Source organism: Apostichopus japonicus, chromosome 20 (assembly GCF_037975245.1).
Source record: "Apostichopus japonicus isolate 1M-3 chromosome 20, ASM3797524v1, whole genome shotgun sequence".
Lineage (NCBI taxonomy): Eukaryota > Metazoa > Echinodermata > Holothuroidea > Aspidochirotida > Stichopodidae > Apostichopus > Apostichopus japonicus.
The window spans coordinates 26,372,143-26,395,566 of record NC_092580.1 but is presented as its reverse complement, the minus strand read 5'-3'; the positions used below and the strand labels follow the sequence as shown (position 1 = coordinate 26,395,566).

General features: G+C 35.9%; 1 protein-coding gene across 4 annotated transcripts in view; it reads left to right on the top strand.

The window, feature by feature from the left end:
* LOC139962013 (bis(5'-adenosyl)-triphosphatase-like) overlaps positions 1-23,424 on the top strand; it is a 61,930-nt gene that overhangs the window by 7,385 nt on the left and 31,121 nt on the right. For 3 of the 4 annotated variants that reach the window (XM_071961810.1, XM_071961809.1, XM_071961808.1), the window contains exon 4: positions 503-571. The exons of the other annotated variant lie outside the window; for it this stretch is intronic. In XM_071961810.1, coding sequence (XP_071817911.1) covers positions 503-571 — 69 coding nt within the window. The remainder of the gene's footprint in view (positions 1-502; positions 572-23,424) is intronic. 4 annotated transcript variants of the gene reach the window in all.

Here is a 23,424-nt window from a genome sequence, read left to right as displayed (position 1 = left end):
TTCATTTCCTCCCCCCAAAAATTGTTGATGTGATGAAATCTTCATGACTATATTTCCTAAGGCTACCCTTACTGAACAGGGTGGCTCACTTCAAGTCCTCCTATGTATTGATGAATGCAAACCAAGAGTGCATAGTATATTTTAAACCATGTGTATAAATAACCATATAGCATCTTCATAGCATGATATGCGTCAAAGTAAAAGTGACTCAAGCAGAGATGAAATTAAAGTTTCCTAGGCCGCACAGGTGCCTCTTTCTTTGAGAAGTGGCAACTGGTTCGTATTTTTTTTGGTAGAGTCAGAGCCCTATTATTTCAAAGGAATGTTTCAAAAAAATCTCTAAGAGGTTTTTAAAAATACCACAGCCCTGAAAGAAGTACGACCATAAAACAGTACTGTTGAGATTGCACTATTATTAAACCAGAAACCCTTTTAAAACAAAATGGTTAAACGATATTAAGGCAAAGCATCATTGATCTCTTAAAAACCATTCTCTACTCAGCACGTCCATGTCCATGTGGTACCAAGAAGGCCCGGCGATTTTGCTGAAAATGATGACATATACGATGAAGTAAGCCAAATTTAGTCATTTTGAGATATTAGTAAAATACTCTAGAAGCTAGTGAGCCTATACATTCTCCACCCATCCTTCTGTCTGTCTGTCTGTCTGTCTGTCTGTCTGTCTGTCTGTCTGTCTGTCTGTGTGTCTATATGTAAGTATGTTCACTCTTGTCACCATCCATACAGGTAACATGCCCTCTGTGATTAACAAAGTTTCCACTTCTTCCTAAGGCTGCCCCTACTGAACTTCCAGTCCTCCAGTATCTAACCACTTTTTTCATTTTATCAAAGTTTGCACTCGATCGCCAATGTGAAAAGTGCAAAATATGTTTTCGATATCCCCAGTTGGTCCCCATAGTACTTGTACTTTTTTCTGTGACAAAAACAACAACATCAAAACCCAACTTACCAGCAAATTCAGGATGTTGCAATGTTGAACTTTTAGACACAATCTTCAAGCATGACCACCACCTGTCTATGCCATGTTAGGTTGTCTACTGTGTAATCATGTATAGCCCCATCATTATCTTTCTCATGTGTCTACAGGACAGGTTGCCCTTTACAGTAGCTTAGCATTATTAATTGTACCTCTGTGTCTCTTAACTTAAAACGTGATGTGAAAGAGGAGAAATGATGTGAAAATTTGTCTGAGAAGAAAGACTTCTTTACTAGATGTTCTTTCAGACTTCTGTACTAGATGTTCTTTCACCTTGTTGTAAAATTGTGCATTTTGAAGTTAATCAATGAGAGCCACAAACAGTTTTCTGATCGCAGCAGTTGATTCTGTTTTGGATTTAAACCCTACAGGTAGAGTGTCAAAGACAATAATCAGTTGGGTTGAGATGTGCTGGCACCAATCTCTTTAAGCAGCAGCAGATTATGTTACCAAATTTGCAAACATTTTATTTTATAATTTTGATGGTATAACAGACAACCCTTCATGCTGCTAATTTGGATCGACTTGAGGCTTTTAAGTTATCTTTTAGTTTTAATGGAATATGTTATACTCTACTGTATATGCTTTCATTGGCAGATATTTTCTCACATGGCGGTGAACTGTTAAACTAAATAAGTGAAAGAAAGTTTGATTTGAATGAGGGATCTTTTGTCAGCCTTTGTATCCCTACCCATCTGTCACACCTTCCTGGGGCATCAACACCCGCCTCCCCATCCTCCCTCTAATGTTTTGTTAGGGGTGGGTGAGAAAATTAGAAAGGAAGAAAGGGGTAAAGTGTGAAAGATATCTTATCTTAATCTTATCTTAATCTTCTCCATAACGTCTGTTACATAAGGTCAAGATGCTCTCTTTCCACCCCTGTCGATCTTCTGCAGCTCTTCTCAAATCGGACCAGCTTCTCCAGCCATTCTTGTCTCTCTCTTTAGTTGCTGTCCTTCTCCAAGTCGTCTTGGGTCTGCCAACCTTCCTCCTTCCTCCTGGTGCCCATTCCATTTCTACTCTTGCATGATTTCCTGTCTCCTTCCTCATAATATGACCAATCCAATCCATCTGCGTCTCCGTATCTCTACACTTATTCTATTTATGCCTGTTTGCTGCATAATTCTGTCATTGCTAACTAGTTCTGTCCAAGGTATCTTCAGTATTCTTCGTATGCACTTGAACTGAAAAGCATCCAACTTTTGCTCCTCTCTCTTTGTCACTTTCCATGCTCTTTTACTGAGCATCTTTCCTCTTCTCTCTCATTTACACATGTTGTCACCCACGAAAATAGGATAGTTTTATTCTGCCTCTGCCAGTACTTAAATGATAATGGGTTTTCATAGACACAAGATTCTTAAAAGTGTTAAAAATGTGTTTAAATGTGTCAATGACATCTCTAGACATGAGAAAATGTGATGTACATTACAGATGTATGTTATGACACATAAGTATGACACGTTCCCCATCTGCCCTTTTTTTTGTGTCTGTAAAATTTTCTGTCACACAGCGTTCAGTAAAAAACGTAAACGTAAAGATCAAGAAATCCTTGAAAGATGCAGCAATGGAAACTCTCCCGAAATTTGTTGCAATATCAGTTTTCACAGCTTCACAGCAGTTACTAGTAAAATGCAGTTCACAGGCTGTCAAAAGTCAAAGATAAAGCGATGGGGCCTTGCCCTTTTTGAAAAAGAGATACGTGATAGAAAAACAACATGATATATTGATGAACTTTTCACAGGCGTTAACTTTTCCAGATGTTACAAGTGAAATTTTACTTGTGAGCCACTTGAAATATAACCAATTCATAGAAAGCAATTTGTCATATCTTTAAAATAAGGTGAACTGTAGTTTTTTTTCCTTTATTTTTCTTTTGGTCCTATATTGATCTGTTCAATTTATTTTTCTGACTATCAGCTATGTAAAGAAACTGACAGCTTTTTTTTTTTTTATCTTTTTCACATTGGTAAGTTTTGATTGTGTACTGTAGAAACTAGAGTATTGTAGTATTTTTAGCAGTTATCAGCATTTACATTTAAACAAAAGTGTAATCTGCTTGCAGCTGACTTTTGTAATTTTACTAACTTAATCAGTATAACATCTGGAACAATTACGTCACTATGGAGAACACTAGAAATAGTTTGTTCTATTTTAATTTTAAAACCAAACCATGCAGAAAGGAAATGAAATGTCAGAATAAAAATGTGAGAGCTCTTTGTAAATTTTTTTTGAAAAAGAAATTGTGCTCTTCTTCATGTGTCACTTGATTAAAGTTTTTGAACAGTAATTTGTATTTTTCATGTGATATACACTTGTCCAAATTATGCTCATATACTAGCGAATTAGTCCACGAATGTTAAAAATGAACATGAAGATTGAAAATGGATTTTGATTAGAGAAGGGAAAATTCATGATTGAAGTGTAAAATGCTGTGATAAGTCACAACATTACTCATTTCAGTCTGAAGTTTCTCGGAATATCTTTGTTACACTTTTCCATAGCTGCTATAAACAGAGATATCACTGTCTAGCAGAAATAAGAAACAAATATGTGTCAATAACTATGTCAGTAATCTTGACCTGCCTCAACCCAGTTTCCCTCTCGGAGTCTCCAGGAATGGATGAAACTTTAGTATCGAGTCTTAGAATAACTGTGCTAGATAACGGGATGGATTCCAAACAGAAGTCTTCACGCTGTTGTTCTGTTGGAGGTTTGTACATGTGCATATGCAGTGACATGGTTAGAATAATATCTGTATTACCCCTGATAGGATAATTTACACCTCGATGGCTTAATTCTATATTACGTTACAAGATGAATGGCTGTGTTTGTTTGATCTCAAGCATCTGGATTTTGTTCTCTTGTGTAATTATGAAATACTTTCGTTTGATGTGAACTGTCCAAATGCCCATCGAAAGCATTTGTCACAATTCAGTGTAAGTGTTATGTCAAGTAAATTAATGTGTATATAAATATACATTCATATATATATATATATAAATCACATGACTTGTACACTGCTATCTATATACAAGCCATGTGATTTATTCAATATTTTATGCAAAACAAATTCACGCTCGTATTTTGTTGTGAGAGTTGATGACACACGTACAGCTGTAGTTATGTGGTATCAGCTTTACAATTGCCTTCAAATTTTCTATATGTTAAGGTGAAGATGTGGTTATGTCTTCAACAATCTGTGGTAAGCTTATCTTAGCCTCAGTATACGTAAAGGGTTCAACAAAGTCTATGGAGAGAAATGGTGAAATATTTACAATCTAAAGGCCACTTTCATCTTTCCCATCACATCCCACCCCATTCCCGCTCTTCCAACCCACTCCATTCCCCGGAGGCCTCCCTCTGACTTTTCAACCGTTGGTTAATGACTATATAAGGTGAAATCTCTGACTGTTTTGTCGTTCGAACACGATATCTACCATTAACTGATTTCATTTGTAATATTTGCTATGTGCCCGTCTGAAATGTTGACAATGTACAGTTTAATTTCACCACTCTGCGATTTACTCTTCGCTGCGGCTAAATCTGAATGCATGCAATCAGCAGAGAGAATCACAGTCGACCATGTGCAAATTGACCTTGAGAAGAAAATTAGTCACAGGTGCTATTGTCATTACTGGCTGTGCAGACCGCAGCTAAAAAAAATTCAATCACCTTCTTTGCAAGTACATTTGCAGGCGATGTGGTAGATTGAGGAATGACTGTGAGGGAATTAATCAAATGTGTTTCGTCAGCTCTCTTGTGGCGATTTATAAAGTGGCCATTGAGTTTGTTGATTACATAACATATCGATCGAGCTAGTAATATTTGCAGTGTTCCCGACGGACGGCTTCTTGCATGGAACTACGTCATTGCCGTGCAAGGTGTGATCCCGCTTAACTGGCCGGTAATTACGAGTCTTTGAACAAAAGTCAGGGAGATTCTTCTAAGCCAAGATCTCAGACTCGGCCAAAGTGACGGGTGGGTGACCAGGGTCACGTCAGATCCACTGATTCTAATTAGGAATGAAGAGATCATTACACGAATTACTATCGTGTTAAGAAATGAATGTTTTTTTGTGTTAATTGTAGTACATAGTCTGCAGAGAGTGTGTGTAAGACTGGAAATGTAATTGTAACATGCGGGCACGTGCCAAATGTTCGTGGCTGAGATATACAGTAGTTGTACAATATTTGTATCAGATGAGAGTCACAGTGAGTGAGATAAGACTAAAGAGTGCTACATTAGGTACATGAACTATTTAACAGTTAGCTAGTAATGGGTAGTCAGATGGTTTTGACCACAGAGATAATGTGTCTATTCAGACTGGGTGGTATCCATGGCGATGTGTGTGTGAATATGATACGGTTTGGTCAGGACGAATGATGCAACAATATGCTTGAAGGTTAATTAAATCTTTAATGTAATGTAACTTTAAAAACTACACTCTAATCCAGCAGAATCCAAAGGGTTGTGGTCAATGATCTACAAACTTTTAGGCCCATGACCCAGGATCATCCATGAGGACTGAGCCACGACTCCCCAAATCCACCACCCCATAGAGTCAATGCTCGGAATACATGAAAGCAACTTGGACTATGGATTTATTTTAACCCCCCTCCCCCCCTTAGGCTTAGGTAGTCTATTTCCAAGCAGCACTTTGTTTCAACTATTACCCAAATTGTACATTAAGAGAGGATAAGTATGTGTCCTGGCCAGAAAGTGTCTGAGAGTTCCCCCACCTCCCCCTCCCACCTTCTTTATGGAAAAAGTGTGGTTTTGAGGGAAGGTACCTTGGAAGAAATAATACTGAATTTATTGTGAAAGTATAGTATGCCTTATAAAATTTTATAAGAATGGTTTAAGGATTGGTTCTTATTGACATTTTTGTCTTTCTGTTCTTAAATTGAATTAGCTAGATGGCCAAATTACTTTTAAGAAATTTAAAAAAAAAAAATTAAATCTTGGATTTGCATGATCCTGGTTTTCTACACAGTACTGTATGCAAACTATTGCAGCTAATTATAACTGACACCCTCAATAAATAAAATGGTTGTATGTTGATCTTCATTTAACTATAAATTTGGTTAGCTCAGTTGTCAGAGCACTAGACTTGTAAACCTGCAGTAACCGGGTCAAATCCTGTTCAAGCCCCAAAATTTTCTTTCCTGTTTTCGAAACTGTCTTTGATAAGTCAGAAATAATCATCAATAGCTTTTTTCTATAAATTAGGTGAAACATGTCACAGTCTGTAGTGTTTAAGTAGAATTATGTAATCCCCATTGGAACGGGTGCTGTGGCCAAGTCGATTAAGGCGGTGGCAGTTGAAGCAACAAGGCATAGCAATCGGGATGTTAGGGGTTTGATCCCCGGCCAGGTCACAGTAAGGTTGGCTTTTCTTCCAAGAACAATCTATGGTTTTTTCCCATCTGAAATGACTTACTAAATTGGAAAAGATTCCAAATTTGAGTTAAAAGGTTGAACTGGAAGCCACCTGATATGAAAGTTGTAATCCATAAGCCCTTGGGGGCTTCTCCCACATTTGTGGTTTCTTAAGCGTTCTAAAAGTAACTGCCTTATTATTATTATCATGATTATTATATGGACTCTTGTGGAAGCAGGCATGCATTCAGATATAGATAGAAATTTTATTTCGCTTTATAGAAAGTTAAATTGAATTTTTACAGTCAACATTGGATGACTGAATTTTCCTAGACATTCTCTCAAGAAAGCAATTCCCAACCTGTCTGAACTGTCATCTTTAAATAATGTTATTTTCATTCTGAGATGCTCAGACATCGCTTCACCACGCATGCATCTTACAGTCTGCATTTTACGCTAAACCAGTCCGTGGGAGAAAAGGCCACCATACGACACTGTCTTGACTTCCACTGTGAAAAACCAGGATCGGTCCTTGAACTTTGACTTTCAAAAAAGAATGGAGGCCAATCGTTTCATCTGAAGTTTGTGATATATGTTCTCGCTACTTTGGCTCCGAGATGAGACGAGAGGTTTTTACAGCCACGGGAGGGTCGACTCCCCTGCGGAGACATGAGAATTAGCGACGGCAGGTTAGCTGATATCAGAAAGGTTAAAATGTACACAATAAACAGCATTTTCGATAGGTGTCACTTGGAATTAGTGTAGCTTAGTTGACAGAAAGTTTCCCAAGGTAGTAGAAAGCTATTAGCTAGGTAATTTGAGCCCGAATCTTTCTTCCGAAAAAACACGTAATATACCATGTGCTAGTGCCGGATAAAATTTCATCTTTAAGGACCGGTTTTGTGTGATGAATGCATATGTATATAGTACTCTACGGGGAATAGGCCAAAGCATTTTGTGTGTCGAGAAACTATACCGTGACTGAAGCAAATAATGAGTTGTTTCCTTAGGCATCCATTTACTATTTGCTTCAAACTCTCTGGTGTCAAATATTTACATTTTGCTGGTAATGGGTGTTTTTTTGGTGTTATGCATACATGTACGTTGCCTCCTGTGCATCGACAGAGTTTATGACAGTGGGTGGCCGAGGGCATTGTTTTTTTCTTCTACATGGTGATATTTATCACGACAGCAGGCTGTGGAATAATGGATGGTAGCTCTAGGCAGCCATTTGTGGAGAGAATAATGTTTAAATGTGGTCAAGGAGGAGTTCATTGCTACCATTTGGAGCAGTTCTTCTCTTTGTTGTCATGGTTTTGATATATATTACAGAGCTGAGCATTAATAGGTTTTGAAGTTGACAATGATCTGAGGTAAAATGCTAATGTATAGCAATGAACAAAAATAAAACTGGTCTTTAGTAAGATGGTAGTTTAAGTTAAGATGGTTTTACCTTTCCTCATAGATAAATTCTATTAGTCATTCTTCCAAAAATGTGAAAGTCACTTTGAAATGCCCGTGTCATTACGGCTGAGGAGGTTGTTTGGGATTATGAGGGGGGTGGGGGGGGGGCTTTATATGTGGTGTCAAAGAATGTGGAATGTTTCATGAGGGAAATAGGGTAGAATATGGAAATTTGCATCTAGAGAAAGTATATATTAGGAAATTTGCATCTAGAGAAAGTATATATTTAGAAAAAAATAAAGAAGTTTTAGCACCACAACTATGATGTTTTCTTAATTGTGTTGCAGAGTGCTAGGCTGTTATAGGGTGTCGCACCAGATAACATGCAATCACTATAGTTTGTTTGTTGCCAGGTACCTTCAATTCGTTAACAGAGCCAGCATTTCATTGCAACTTCGTTCTCGAACCATAATTTTGGTTTGCATGAAGTTGCACAGTTGATGCAAGTGTTTTTTTTTTCAAAGCTTTAGTTGGCTTCTGCCACTAATATTTGCTTTGAAGTGAACATCCTAGTACAGTCTTTCTATGTCAAATTTTTTTTTTGTTTTTTTGTTTTTTTGCAGAAAGTGGAGAATTGGTATCAAGCAATTCTACAATTGCGTATAATTTCCCGTCTTTCCTGCATGACTAATTGCTTCGTTATTTTCTCAGTAAATATCAGAGAAAAGTGGTTAAGTCTGTACTGCATGTTTTGATTTCTCTATTTTTTCCAATTTCCTAGAAATTTATCGATCTCTCTATCGCAGGGGAGGGAAAAACTTGTCTTTCTGTAAATGCCTTTACCAGGAGTTTTTTTGTTAATGTTATGAATTGATCCAAACCCAGCTCATTATAGCTTAAGCTGGCATGCTGCTTGAAATTATCAAGCGAAAAGGTTGCAAATGAGCCTAGTTTCCTGAAAATTCTGTGAAAACCAGATATTACAGGATTGATTGACAGTGAAGCATAATTGGAAAAGCAGATGTAGAATCTGTCTCTTCTCTTGATACTGCTAAAACATTTTGAATTGAACTTAACTTGCCAATGTTTGGTAGTTGTTATGACGACCGTTAAAGGAGCGATAAGTTTCATGAAATATATATCTATTCATTCAAAAATTCCATCAGGAATGTCAACATTATAGGCGTTTAAACTAATCAAAGGTTTACAAATGAAAAGCTAAAAATTTACATACATATATACTTACATTTGTGGGACACGTTATCCTCTAATGGGTTAAAAAGAATAAGAATTATCCAGAAAGTTTTCATATCTATAGCCAATAACCTGAAAAATGCAAACAAAACATGAATTAGACGTTAGGAGAACATAAAATTTGAAAATATCCTCAACCCCCGCCCTTCCCACCGTCCTACCCCCACAGAAAAAGATAATAATAATAATAATGATACGAACTTGGCTGTTCCCTAACAGTCCTTATGATATATAGGGATTTTTACATTGACGTAGGTAAATGGCCTGAAATATCTACACACTGTAATGGCGAGGAAGCATAGAACTTTGGAAACAGGACTCATGGCTCTATAGTCACATTGAAATAAAAGTTTTCTTTAACCAAACACAAAGTGTAGCTTAAGAAGTAACTTGCATTGGAAAATGATATAACATTGTTTGGTGCATATATGTGGCATTATGTGTGACTGTTATCATAAATGATTCTGAAATGTAGAGATCTATACTTAAACATCTTACAGAAATACTACAATCAAAGCAAATAGCTGCCTTACTTTATGAAGGGAATTATTTAATGAACAATGCACAAAAATTAAACGCATTGACTTCATAAAGTAAAGTGCTTCATTTTTTTTCTTCTAATAATCAGCTATTCTACGTGAGGAAATATTTTTATGGAAATGTTATCAATACCAGTAACACCTTATTTGATATGCATAGTTTTAACTTTACTTTAAACATTGAATGCCCCAATTAATTATAGCAGCTGAAGAATGAAAGCTCTGTAATAGTATGTAATAATACTTATATCCTGTCAAAGTTTGGCTTTAAAGTTTGTGAAGAGAAGATTTTATATACATTACTATGAGATGTTTATTATTTCAAAAATTAGTACAGATATAATGAATTAAAAAAAAAAAATCCATGCTTGAAACAGTTCAATTAATTTTGTTACTTTATTTGTGAATTACTCTCCATGACAAAATGGCAGCCCCCATTGACACTTCTTTTATACCATGATATAATACATTACAAACAGATTTTTCTCAGTATTCTGGATGGCTTTGTTTTAAGGAAGTACAGCATTACAAATATTGTTATAATGCAGCATATAATATCTATTTTGGAGGACATACCTGTTAATTATACATATAGTGATCATCTGTAATAAATTGAACCAATAAGTTTTCACTGTTGAAGATGGGTTTTGATCTTATTCTTATCCATTTATATTTGTGTTTTTTTTCCCACTCTATTTGTAAGACTTTGTTCTGTCTGAAAGATTTTATGATAAATATTGTTTAACCATATCCTTCTGTGTTGTATCTATTCATATCACTGCAAAGGTCAGCTTTTACTCTTGATGATGTTGAATGAGTCTGTTGATGGGAGGGATGAGTGGTAAATTCAAGTTCCAGAGCGAATGACAGATTGGCAGGGTTAAAGCGAATGGCCACATTGTCTATGTATACATGACGTTAGAAGGTGGTGAGGGTCCTGGTCTGAAAAGGTGTAGATTTTATAAGCACCATGTCTGGGTCAAAGAAGGAAAGCTTTGTTGCCTGTTTTCCTTCAAATAGAACCCTTTTGTAGTTAGTGCCCTTTTGTTGAAATATATTAAGAATAAGTCTGTTCTTTTGTAAATAAAATAAACAGAAATTCAATTACTGGACTTTGTGTTAGAGAACGGACAGAGGATCCACTTTGGTGAGAAGGTAACTTTGTGGTCTGTCCCTCTCAAGTCATATTTCCCACTGCCACTCAAGATTAATTATATGTATATATATTTGATCCAAATTATCAATCCCAAATTATGTTACCATGGTAACTTTAATAGTCTCAGAAGGAAACAGAAAACAGCCAAAGGTAACTTTTATGTAGTTAATGTGACTTGCAAACAAGCGTGACCATTTTTTCAATATCCATCCTTAATTTTTTTTTTGGGGGGGGGGGAATAAAAGTATGACATAAAGTGAAACATCGTTAAACTCATCAATAGTAGCTGTCTAACCCTTTATCTCTTTAGCCTTTTATATGAAAAGTATAGGAACACTACAAGTCAAAGGCAGAGAATTAATTTAAGTGTTTTTCTTGCCATATATGTATGATTTAGGAATTCAGTGAAAAATATTAATCGATTATCATTAAAGTATGGGATCATTTAATTATTGTACTAGTACCATTGTTCTATGACTGGTCAAATTGGCATATCACTTGAAATGCATATTATATTCGTTGTAGACATTTTTGTCTTAGTATGTGGGACCTTTTGGGTGCAAGTAGAGAAAGACCCAGATTTTATTCTGTTTGTACTACACATGGATCACAAAGCTTGAGAAAAGACTTTGTTAACAAGACCTTTCTCTTTTTTTCTCCAAATACTTATTATAGATATACAGAAATTTATGACTGAGTTCAAATGTTGATGAGTTAATATGGACTGAGAAATCAGGTTCTTGAGAAGCCAAGCTTGCATCACATGTAGGCAATGACCTCACTTGAAAGGATTTTGAACATACACTTGAAGACAATCAGCTTTTCAGGATTTATGCATCACTGAATAAATTCCATGCCTCCTAAATACCTAACATCTCTACTGTTAGGTTTAAATTTGTTACTGAACAATTCTATGTTTCAAATATAAGATGGCTCTTAGTTGCCTTTACATGTTTGTCTAGTAGGCTAGGCCCACAGATGAAATGCCTAAAATTAAGTGTTAAGCTTGGGCCAGTAAATTATCCAATTCATGTGTCACTGAAGAATTCACAATTGTCCCAATAAATAAGATGGCTCAAATTAGTTGCCTAACATGTCTACGTAATAGGCTAGGCCCATACGTAGGTGAAATTTATGCTTAAAAAGTGTTAAGCTTAAACCAGTTAGTGTTGATATGCATATCCGATCTAATATAGTTGAAGTGGCACTGATCAAATAACATATCTCTTACCAGCTAACATACATGTGTGCATACTCTAGAGTCTAGAGGCAAGTTTATTAAGGTACAGAGTTTGAGAGGTTTAAGCTTAGGCAAATTATTGCAGATATTTAGTTTTTAAGAGCATTCGCAAAATTTCTCGAAGTAATCAGATGAATTTATCAATTGTCAATAAAGAAACAAAATAACAGTGTATGATATACTCATACGTTATGTGTGTTTTGTGAGACATTGCATAGAGAAAACACCTAGCTGCTTTATCAATAGGTGAAAGAAGTCACCTACTATGCCCCTTTTACTCCTTTAGCAAGCAGTCAATCATTTTAGCTGCTTTTTTTCTCAATTCTGTAAAGTGTTTGCCAATAAACAACTATTCAGGAGGCCCATTGTTGACAGAAATAGCATTTATATATTTATATATATTTTTTATATATAAATATATTGCCTTGGCTTAAAAACGATTTCAAATTTTGAGGTGAAATTGAGTTCATTTTGAGGAGATGGTTAATAATGCATAAATTGTAATTCGTGCTAAAGTAGGATCCCACTCACTTTTGCCAAGTACTTGACACCCAGGAAATATGGACACTACTAGGGAGTGTATTAAATTGATTATTTATTTTCGGGTCCAAATCTTAAAAAAACTCATGTTCATGAACCAAAATGGATCAGAGCATTCATATCTTATTGCATCAGTTATACATGTATGTTAAATAAATGTTAAAGGGTGTGAAGACTCGCGCAAAATGAAACGTCTAATGCAGGTAATCTGACCTAGTTTTGAATGAGGTGTAACAGAAGTGTTAGACACCACCATCGATCCCAGAAAATACACACACAGCTTGCTACCTTCGGTAATTAGACACTAGTACAGCTGCTGTTAATACTCACAGCACAGTGTACAAACAATACAGCGATGGATATCTCAGTTCCAGCTAAAGCTAACAAGGTATCACGTTTCATTATACTGTACTGTCTGCATTTTGTAGCGACACGATCAAAACGTCACTTGCAAGCAACAGAAAGTTAACTTTACCAGATGGCTGCACGCGGTTTGGGGCGAGTCTTCAATGCCTTTAAATACTATAACATATACTGACCGGATTTTATTTAAATCTTTGAAATCTGGTCAGGTCTGTGATTTTTTACAACACATTCTGACGAGCAGGGAAAAACAACATTATGTGAGTGGAATACATTGGCATACTAAGTTTTATGGCCTCACATACAGAATCTAGGTCTCAATATGCAATCTAGGTCGTTAGTATGTACAGCTAAAGAACAAGTTTCTTGGAAAAAAACAGGCCTGGAAGGGTTGGGGCATTGTATGCATGACAATTTTGTAAAGTGAGACAACTATTGGTAAAATTAGCTTAAAGATTCAAAAGCTCTTGAAATGAGCAATGAGACATGGATGAGAAAAGCAAAAACAATTGTGTGAGGGAGGGGGGGGGGGGAGGTAGAGGGGGAAAGGTTGATGAAGCATGAGAACCTTATCGTTTCCAGAGAACAGCTGTTTTCATTGAATCTTTGTTAATATTTTAGTAATTAACAATAAAAGTATCGTTCAGAGGTACATTTATGTTTGTCATGTAAAGAGCAAATACCTGATACACCCTTGAGAAATTTTCATTCAGTTTCTACATTTTATTTCCATTTTGTATTGAATATCTTTTCCACCCAAACTAGGGTGTAATTATATAGATGCAAAGTTTAATTATGTTTCTCCCCAAATAGTAGTAAAAGTTGATTGATGGTTGAGAGATCAAATAAAAAAAAAATGAAATTGCAATATATAGATTAGTTCTTTTAGATTTTGAAATATGCAATAGTGAATTTACTATATAGATGAAATTTTAAAGTAGGTATTTTAAATGTTAGCTCTTACATTGTGTCTTAAGTAGATCTGATGATTAGAACCAGAACTCTGAAGATGATTATATAACAAAATGACAACAGATATTAAGGCTCTGGTGCAGATTTAAATATTATAATATATAACATAATATTCAAAATTTATACAAAATACTATATATGTTTGTTTTCATTACTTTTGTTTTTTTGCTATGGTTTGCTTTGGTGGATTGCAAATTACCTTCAATTATTGAACATGATATGATATATACTGCTACAATTATCTGTAAACACTGTTAAACTTTGTGAAAACTTTCCATTTTATTGCAGAAAATGCTTATAAATAATAATGATGTACGGCTGCAAAATAATTACCAAGATGCGCATCTGTCTGTGGTAAAAAAATGGACTCTTCCATTCTGCTATCAGAATAGCAATAAAAATTGAATATTATATATATATATATATATCTACAACCGAGCAGACTGGCAGTATGAGTACAACAGCTTGAGTACAGCGAGTAGAATCCCATTTTGTACGAGGTGTATACTGTAAGAATGTATGTACGAGGACAGTGTGCTCGAGTTTGAGTACACTTTACAAGTCTTGTACTAGTGTCTACATAGTCTAAATTTCCAAAAATTGATCCCATTATGAGTGCACATTCATGAGCGCAATTGAGTACCATGTAGAGGCAACTAAATGGTACTGTTCGTCATGGACATGTACGAGTTTGTACTCGGCGTACTTGAGAGGGCATTTTGAGTGTTAGTATAGGATCTAGTGCAAATATTACGTACTAGCTTTATATAGCTTGTACTCAAGCTTAGAGCTAAATTGGACTCATGATACGGTCAAGGGAATTTTACTTGTTGGATCACGAGCTGCGGTTGCACTCGTAGGTACAAGTCTGCTGTCCAGTACTGCTACAGACTATGAAGTAGCGAAGCATGACCTGTCTTCACCGATCAGCTCTATACTTTAAAGGCATTGAAGACTCGCCCCAAACCGCGTGCGGCCATCTGAAAAAGTTAACTTTCTGTTGCTTGCAAGTGACGTTTTGTTTGTGTCACTACAAAATGCAGACCAGTAATGAAATTTGATACCTTGTTATCTTTAGCTGGACCTGAGATGTCCATCGCTATATCGTTTATACACTGTGCTGTGGGTATTGACCGCAGCTGTATGTACTGACTGTACACGAGTGTCTAATTACCGACGGTAGCAAGCTGTGTGTGTATTTTCTGGGATAGATGGTGGTGTCTAACACTTCTGTTACACCTCATTCGAAACTAGGTCAGATTACCGGCATTAGACGTTTCTTTTTGCGCGAGTCTTCACACCCTTTAATATTGTTACATAATGATACCATCAATACAGCGGTGTGGTACGGAAATAGTCATTATACTTCTGTACTTCTTTCATTTTACACGTATCGGTATTATATTATCTCTTATTTCGACAGTGCTGCCTGCATACATGTGATATTCGTGTATCTCATCTCATGTACAGATGTTTTACAAGCATCTTGAGAATGTTTACAGTAGCTGCAGCTGATTCGACATTCAAGGACAATCTATTAGTCCCCAACAGATGAATTTGTGCCATAATGAAATTTAATCTTACATACAGACACATGATAATCTCAAAGCCAGAGAAAGCACCAGTCCTCAGATTGCTGCTTCATTCTTTTGCTTCACCTTATTCACAATGTTTCTTAATGCCGTTGGCAACCATCGCCTTTTGTACATGCTAAGCCCTAGGGGTAATAACAATGAAAGATGCAATTTGGAATTTCCATGTTTTTGGTCATAACCAATCAAAATTCTTTCCCAAAGGTTACTGAAAATATCTTGGGACCATTTTGTTAATATCGTTATAAATCTCTTTTCTTGTTCCATGCATGTCGGTGTGTGCGGGTGTATGTGTGTGGATGCAAATAATGTGTCACTATTTAAGATAGGAAATAAATTCTTTTCTTCTTAAATTAAGCAAAGGTAAAATATTCAGTGTAAAGGAGAATAAATTTACATTCTGTTTGCCATTACCAGATTACATTATAACACAAGGTACATTATCTTCCCTGTAAACTCATTTTGATGGGACCATCAGTCCCATATGATGGTACATTCAGTTCAAATACAGGGATTAGTTGACACGTATTTAAACTAGAGTGAATTCTAACCATTCTGTCATCATTTGACAATACATACTATCTGTCTGTTACAGTGTCAGCTGTACATACTCCGCGTCACAAATTGAGTTTTCAGATTACCATCTTGGCTTGCTGAGATTTATTTAAATATTCAAGATCTTATCATACGTAGACTATTACAAAGATATCTGATGTGCATGTTGAATGTTAATGTGGCTAGCATACAGTAGCTCTGAGATTACAGAAAATGAAGATACACCAGCTCCCACATTCAATGTCTTTCTAACTCGATGTTCAAAAGTCTAATGATTCCTAGTGATTTTCTTTTTTGTTTTGTTTTTTGTCCATCAGACTGTAAGTCTGTATATTCCCTTTTGAATATTCACAATCCTTCCAAATGTTGTATAGTCTATTTAGTTGTGCAACTGCACTGTACGGTAAACTTATTTTACCAATTTGCCTAAATGCAATAATATTTGGAAGATTGTGTGTATGGCCATGTAGTTTATACATAGAGTAAGCATGTACATGTAGGATAGAACTTGAAATCACAATTTCATAAGTTTTGCTAAGGTCAGAGGTCAATCAAGAATTATTGATTTGTGTTACCTACCAGTAGGTGAAGGGATAAATGACATGAATATTCATATCTGATTATCGATTACTATATTTAACCTAGATACCATGGTGATGAATATTTTTACTTATAATCATAGGTCCATGAAGGTTAATTCATTATAGACTTAGTAGGGGTTAAGGGACAAATGACATGAATAATAATCATACCTGATTACTATCCAATGCTAGTAAAATGAAATGTGTTGCATTTCCCTTACTTGACTTTGGTCAGAGGTCAAACAATGGGGAAATAGGTCAGGTTTCATAGTAGGCATGAAGGGCCAACGAATGGAAGCGGTCAATCATATATCTTCAATATCGATTGCTCACAATATGGGATGTAATGGTATTGCATAATTTGAGCTGAGGTCAAGAGTTCATTGGAAAATAATTGAGTAACTAGTGTCATGTATGGTACGTTTGTGTGTATTCGTGTATGTATGTATACATGTTTGTCGTGTGACATGGCATTATGGTTGAGATGGATGAGATTTGCTCAGAGTTGTCAGCATTTCATCCATCAATTCTATGTATGCATACATGAATTGTAATTAATGATGTAGTTCCCAGGTATATTTCGTCAGTGTTATGGACAGGAAATGTCGTCTTTGAAAGTACACAAACTGATTAGTTTTTGAGGAAATTATGTCATGCTATTATACTAGAAATTAAGGTTTGATTCTAAATGCAAGCGAGAGGGCAAACTAATATTTTGGTGTGAGAAGGAGAAAGAAGTTAAATCATCGATCCCCCTCCCCTGCCCCCACCAATTCCCCCCCTCCATAAAAGATAAGAAGCCATTGGTTAGTGCTATACTACTGATTATGTAGCAGACTGTGATTTCTGTTGTCTATAATGTTTCTGTTAGCTGTATATTCTCTCTCCTGTTTCAAGTTTTAATGAATCCCGATTATTTATACTTCTTAACTATGTCGAGTGAATTATGTGGATCAAGCAGTCGAATGGAACAGATGAAGAGAACGATAATCTCTGTCCTAGTCTAACCGTCTCGACTACATGACGTTTTTTTTTTTACCTCTCACTAAATGTTTCGTCAAAGTTTCGCCTCACTCCCTCCGACGGATGGGAGGATGTTTACGTTTGAACCCGGCAGTGGTACTTCTCAGCGTGAATGTTAAATAATCACTTCGTGATTGAGACACTTAAACTTGTGATATGGAGGGAAGGTGTGTAAGAATGTTATGACGGCATTGCGGAGATGGTAATCTTGCAGTCAAGTTGGTATGTTAACCGAGAGAGTGAAAAAAACCCATGAGCAAAGTTGGAAAATGTTTTTTTCACCAAGATTTTGTTTACACCAAATTGTCACAACCGTTTGATCAATAGCGTGGAGGCATGTTAGGAATAGATAAAAGCCGAAGGGATGCAGAGGATAGAGCAGCATTTACTTGACGCAGTCGTCGTTGATGGCAGTCGGGTGCTTCCCATCATTGTCTATACTCATTATATCAGTGATTTGTGATGGTCGCATACATGCATGCCAAGTCATTAGTCACTGCGATCATATCGATATATATTTTGAAAGTTTGCTCTTTTTGTTTTGTGGGAGGGGGGCAGGGGGATTTGCTTCGTCCATCGACACATGTGATTATCATGTAGAATGTAGACACTTTACTTCCAAATTGAATTTTTGTCAACTTTTAATGGTTACAGATAGTTGATGCATTGTATCTCTTTAAAGATGCAATTGACATCTCGTAGGATGAAATGTACTAAAGATATACATGTAGCCCCATTATAAAACATTGCCAGTGGGTACATATGTTAGGTCACTATAGTTTTACTTCAACTATATTGAAAAAGTTGATTTTAATATAAATTCTCTCATCTACCCTGTATATAGGATGTACATGGCTCAATAAATACTTGCATGGATATTTGGCATGGTCATTATATGGCAATGTAATTTGGATGGGATGAAGCTCTGAGTTGTATCTTCATGCAGGAAGAGTTTGTTATATCTGTCTTTGAATCCCAGTCAGTGTATAGTAGTATACTGTAGGTAACTTGATATATGTAATATATGGGTAATATATGGTAATACATAGTATATATACTAGTATATATATAGTGTATATATAGTGCATATGTAGTATGTATAGTATAGTATGCAGGTTACAGCAGGTAGTACATGGGTAATATATTGTAATATATAGTATATATATAGTGAATAGTATATATAGAGTGTATATAGTGCATAAATGTAGTAATATAGCATATATAGTATAGTAGGTTATATGGTAATATATCTGGTAATTGATATATAGGGATTGATATATATATAGGTAAATTGACCTAATAATTGCCAGATACTAACTGGGACTGTAATAATTTGGTTGCAATTAGCACTAAAGCTTTTCATATTTCTCTCTGTAAAATGTACATCCAAGTTTCTGAGCCTTCAAAATTGGGACGCCTAATTAGCAAATATATGAATTCCACTGGGCACAGTTATTTGGATAGTTTAAACTTCGTATTGGACCCCAAAGCAAAGGTGAAACCTTCATTGAAGGCACTGGCGGATCCAAGGGGGGGCCAAGGGGGGCCATGGCCCCCCCCAAAGGTGAGCCAAAAAGTGTTTCCGAACATCCGCTAAATCATATGATTGGAAATTAAAAAAATCAAGAGGAATAGCAGTGGTAGACTAGTCTAAACCTTTTTGTTTTCTGGTTTAAAATTAAATGCAGAGCTCCCAACTGACCCGCAATTCGCGGGAATTAGACCCGCATTCTAACACCCAAACCCGCTGACCCGCAAAGCGTCCGAAAAAAAACGCATTGTAATTGTCAAGTATACATAAAAAAATTTGCATCAAATTTTGACTTAGCAACCATCATTTCTTTAGCATTTAGCATAATAGAGTATAAAACCTCCTTTACAGCATCATTTGAACCTCAAATTAGCCTATATTTCTTTTCATAGGGGCGAGCAGCGAACATTTTCATGCCACCCGAAAGAATGAATTATCACCTACTATTCAATTTATTGATGTTACACACAAAAAAATGCATATTTCTCAGAAAATTTTGGGTGACAAAAGCCTTTCTAAGTGCCACCATTTTACATGTAGGCATCACCAGGATTCCAAAAAAATTCAAAAGGGGAGGGGGACACCCCCTCCCCTTATACCCCTCCCCCAGGACGGCGATTCGTGGCACAGACCAGCATTTGCCTTCTCAAGAGTTGGGAGCTATGTAAATGCATGAGCATGAGGATTTACAGTTTAACACCATTTTGCAGTTACAGACTGGTTGTAAGAAATTTATAACCTATGAGAAATAAAATTTCTTGAGAAAGATGATCCCAACTTTGTTTTATAAATATTTTATAAAATTACACCTGCGAAACATTTTTTTTAGAAGTAAATTAACATCACCATTGTACACTTTTGTCGCACCAAATTGCATCTGAGGGCATTCAGCAATAGAAAATGTTCCAAAGGGGAAGGGGGGCACCCCCTCCCCTTATACCCCTCTCCCATATCACTCTAATGCCACTTTGGCCCCTCTCAAACAAAGGCCCTGGATCCGCCAGTGATTGAAGGTTGATACAATTAATTAACATTAATAAAGGATTTCAAAACAAAACCTTGGTACAAACTCAGTCACGATCAACTATCATGAAATATCTCGAAAATGCGACAGGTTTGTAAGAATCGAGTGTAAGTTTCACCGGGATCAAGACTTAAAAAGTCTTTTTTTGCAAATCAATTTAACTCTGGAGTGGAGTGTATCCTCTTCATATAGCTGAATTTCACTGTTTTGATACATGTACTAATGGAAGAGGACTACCGTTTTAGAGTATTTTGTTATCTATCAACCTCCAAGATGTCGAGTATGGTATATGCCAAGGTAAAATGCAACTTGAACTGGAAATGAGGTTTTACTAACTGCACCAGTTCTCTTCCTATTTGTACATGTAGACTGACATGTCATCCAGGCAAGCTGGCCGAGACTGATCATTCTGCAAATGTTTGCTCTCTTTTTCTGGCAAGCAGCTCCTTTATCGTGTTAATTTGCAATGTCTATATCGCCGGCACGTGAAAAATACGTAAGAGAAAGATCACATTTGAACAGACTGTTTGTATTTGTGTCATAACTAGTGCACTTGGTTCTATAGTTAATATCTTGCATTTTATGCTCCTTTTTTTTACTTCAAAATAAGCATATATATAAGCAATCCTAAGGTCCCCAGTTCGAGTCACTCCAAGATTAAAGTATGTCGTCCAGTTACAGAGTTATTGACAATTGACAATTCATAATCATGGACGTTAAATATGAATCTAAGAGACTGACTTCGGTCAGCTTACAGCTTTGATAAGCCAATGAGGCATCATTCCTGCTTGCAAGAGGATCTAACATACATACAAATTGCAATACATACATACTTATTCTTGGGTCATAAAATTTTCATATCATATAAAAAGATGCCTATAGAACCATATCTCCTTAATGTATGCTAGGGTTTATTGTGTTTTAATGCTACAACTGCCTTAACGTACAATCCCACAAGTTGACTATATCAGCATTGGGTATATTACTGAACTCTACTATGTACAATACTGTATATACTGCGTCATTAAAGGGTACCTTAATAGTACTGTCTCAAACATAAACAGATCTGTGCCATATCATAGATGGTCACAACGATTCAACTTTACAACGTCAAACTTGAAAGCATATCTTATACAGTTTTAATAATAATAATAATAATAAATGAGACTTATAAAGCGCCAAATCAGTAGATAAAAGTCACTGCTCAAGGCGCTTTACAAAGAAAGCAGATTAATTTTTGGATGGTAATTCATAGCAATTTATATGACATTTATCTTTGTGTTCGCAATTAAGTTTTAACGGTGACATGAAACTTTAAAAAAAAAAAAAAATTAATTTATATTTAGTCGTCATTAAAGTTTGGTATTGTCGTCAAGTGCTGCTTAAGTTTCTAATTCTCTTTAGATGCTAGATTCCCTTTAAGCTTTCAAATCATGGTCTGCAAATGCTAGGAACACATACAGCCGTAACTTGATACACTGTTCCATGCAGATAAGAATAAGATTGCTCAAAGATAACCATTCCATGTATTTGCCTGCTCCAGTTTTTTTTTTTCTTTTCCCCCTTTTACAAATTTTGGAAAAAATGCAAATAATACTAAAAGCTTGCATAACGTATTCATGCTTGGCGATTTTTTACCCGAGCATTCTCGATTGAAGCTGGAATTGCTGCTTCTGTTATTGGGATCTATGGCACGATCACATCAGAGATATATTCATCATTAATGAATGAAATTCATGAGAGTGAAAAGAAAAAGGAAATTGATGAGCTCATTTTGCTGAATAAAACCTCTCCGTTTTTCGTTGGTCGACAATTGGAAAGGGACCGAGTTAGTTTCAGCTCTCTGTCATTCGGCAATTCATAGTTCGTTATTGACAAATTAATGGTCTCCACCACAGTTTCCATTTACTTTGAATATGTCAGTTTTATGCACGTGTTGGTCGATTCTCATTCATATTGCAACAATTTAACACATCGATGTCATTCGTTCCTTGACAAGTTTTATTTACCGTTTTATATTCCGAATGAGACTCTGCAGTGATTAATCATGATGGCCTAACATTAAAGCAATGAAAGTCAGTGACGGAGCATCAAGGCTGATTGCACGATACATCGGGTGTCAATTCACAGCTGGACAGAAGCTTCCGTCGATACTGATCTAAGATTAAAGGGTTCTTATAATCCCAAAGAATTTCACACCTTGCTATAGGTGACAGCATCTCATTCTGTTCTGTTTATATGGCAGTAATGCTTATTAAAACCAATTGTCTTCTTTTAAATATGTTTGATATCAGACTAGTCATCAAAAATTTGGGAGATTTTACTGCTAATTGCTCTCTTTTCTGGGCAAACAGTTTTTTAATTGTATGGTCGTGGTCTTTTCTCTAGTCGAGAATTTTTAAACATCGCAAAAGGCTGGTATGTAATTTTTATTCTTAAAACGGTAAAGGTTGGATTAACAGAAGTGTTTTGTGGAATATCTAATTATAAATGGTTTCCATAATATGTTAATATTATTATTAAATTTGTTCGTTCATTGGTTAGTCAGTTCCTTGCTTGATTCAGCTGTCCGTTTGTTTGTTAGTCACTTTTCTTGTTGGTCAGTTTGTTTGCTTATTCCTTTACTTGTTCATCCATTCATTCATCCATCCTTTTGCAGAATATCATGATCCTTTGTAGCATTCATTCATCTGTTTGTTCATTCATCTATTGTTTTGTTGGTCAGTCAGTACTTGTTTGTTTGTCCGTTTGTCAATGTGTTCATCCATTCATCCAGATGATCCTCTGCCTAAGTCCTTTGCAGTCATGCAGCATGTGCAACCATTACTACTTCCAAGTCCAGGAAAGTGTATTTGCAGTGTTTATGGATGTTTGTGCACAAGCCAACAGTTTGTATGGGTGAATTATCTGCATATAATTGGGCTTTTAATGGGAAGATTTTGGCAAGATTTCTACCTGAATGTTTGGGTAAATTATGTACGAAGGACAGAAGTGGGCAGTGGGGAAAGAGAGGGCTTTCCTCGTCTTACCTCAAGGGTTGTAGATATTGGTTTCTATCATCGATGACAAGTGAGATCATCTGCTTTTAATATACTGGAATTTGCATACACATGCCATACAGTATAATATTATGCCAACAGCAGTGACAATGATGTTGGCAATCTTTATTGATAACTAAAGATGACTCCGACAAAACTAAATATCCTGTAAACAAACAATCCTCAAAACATCGAAGGCAGTCATCTTAAAGAAATTGTCGTAAGACATCATTTTA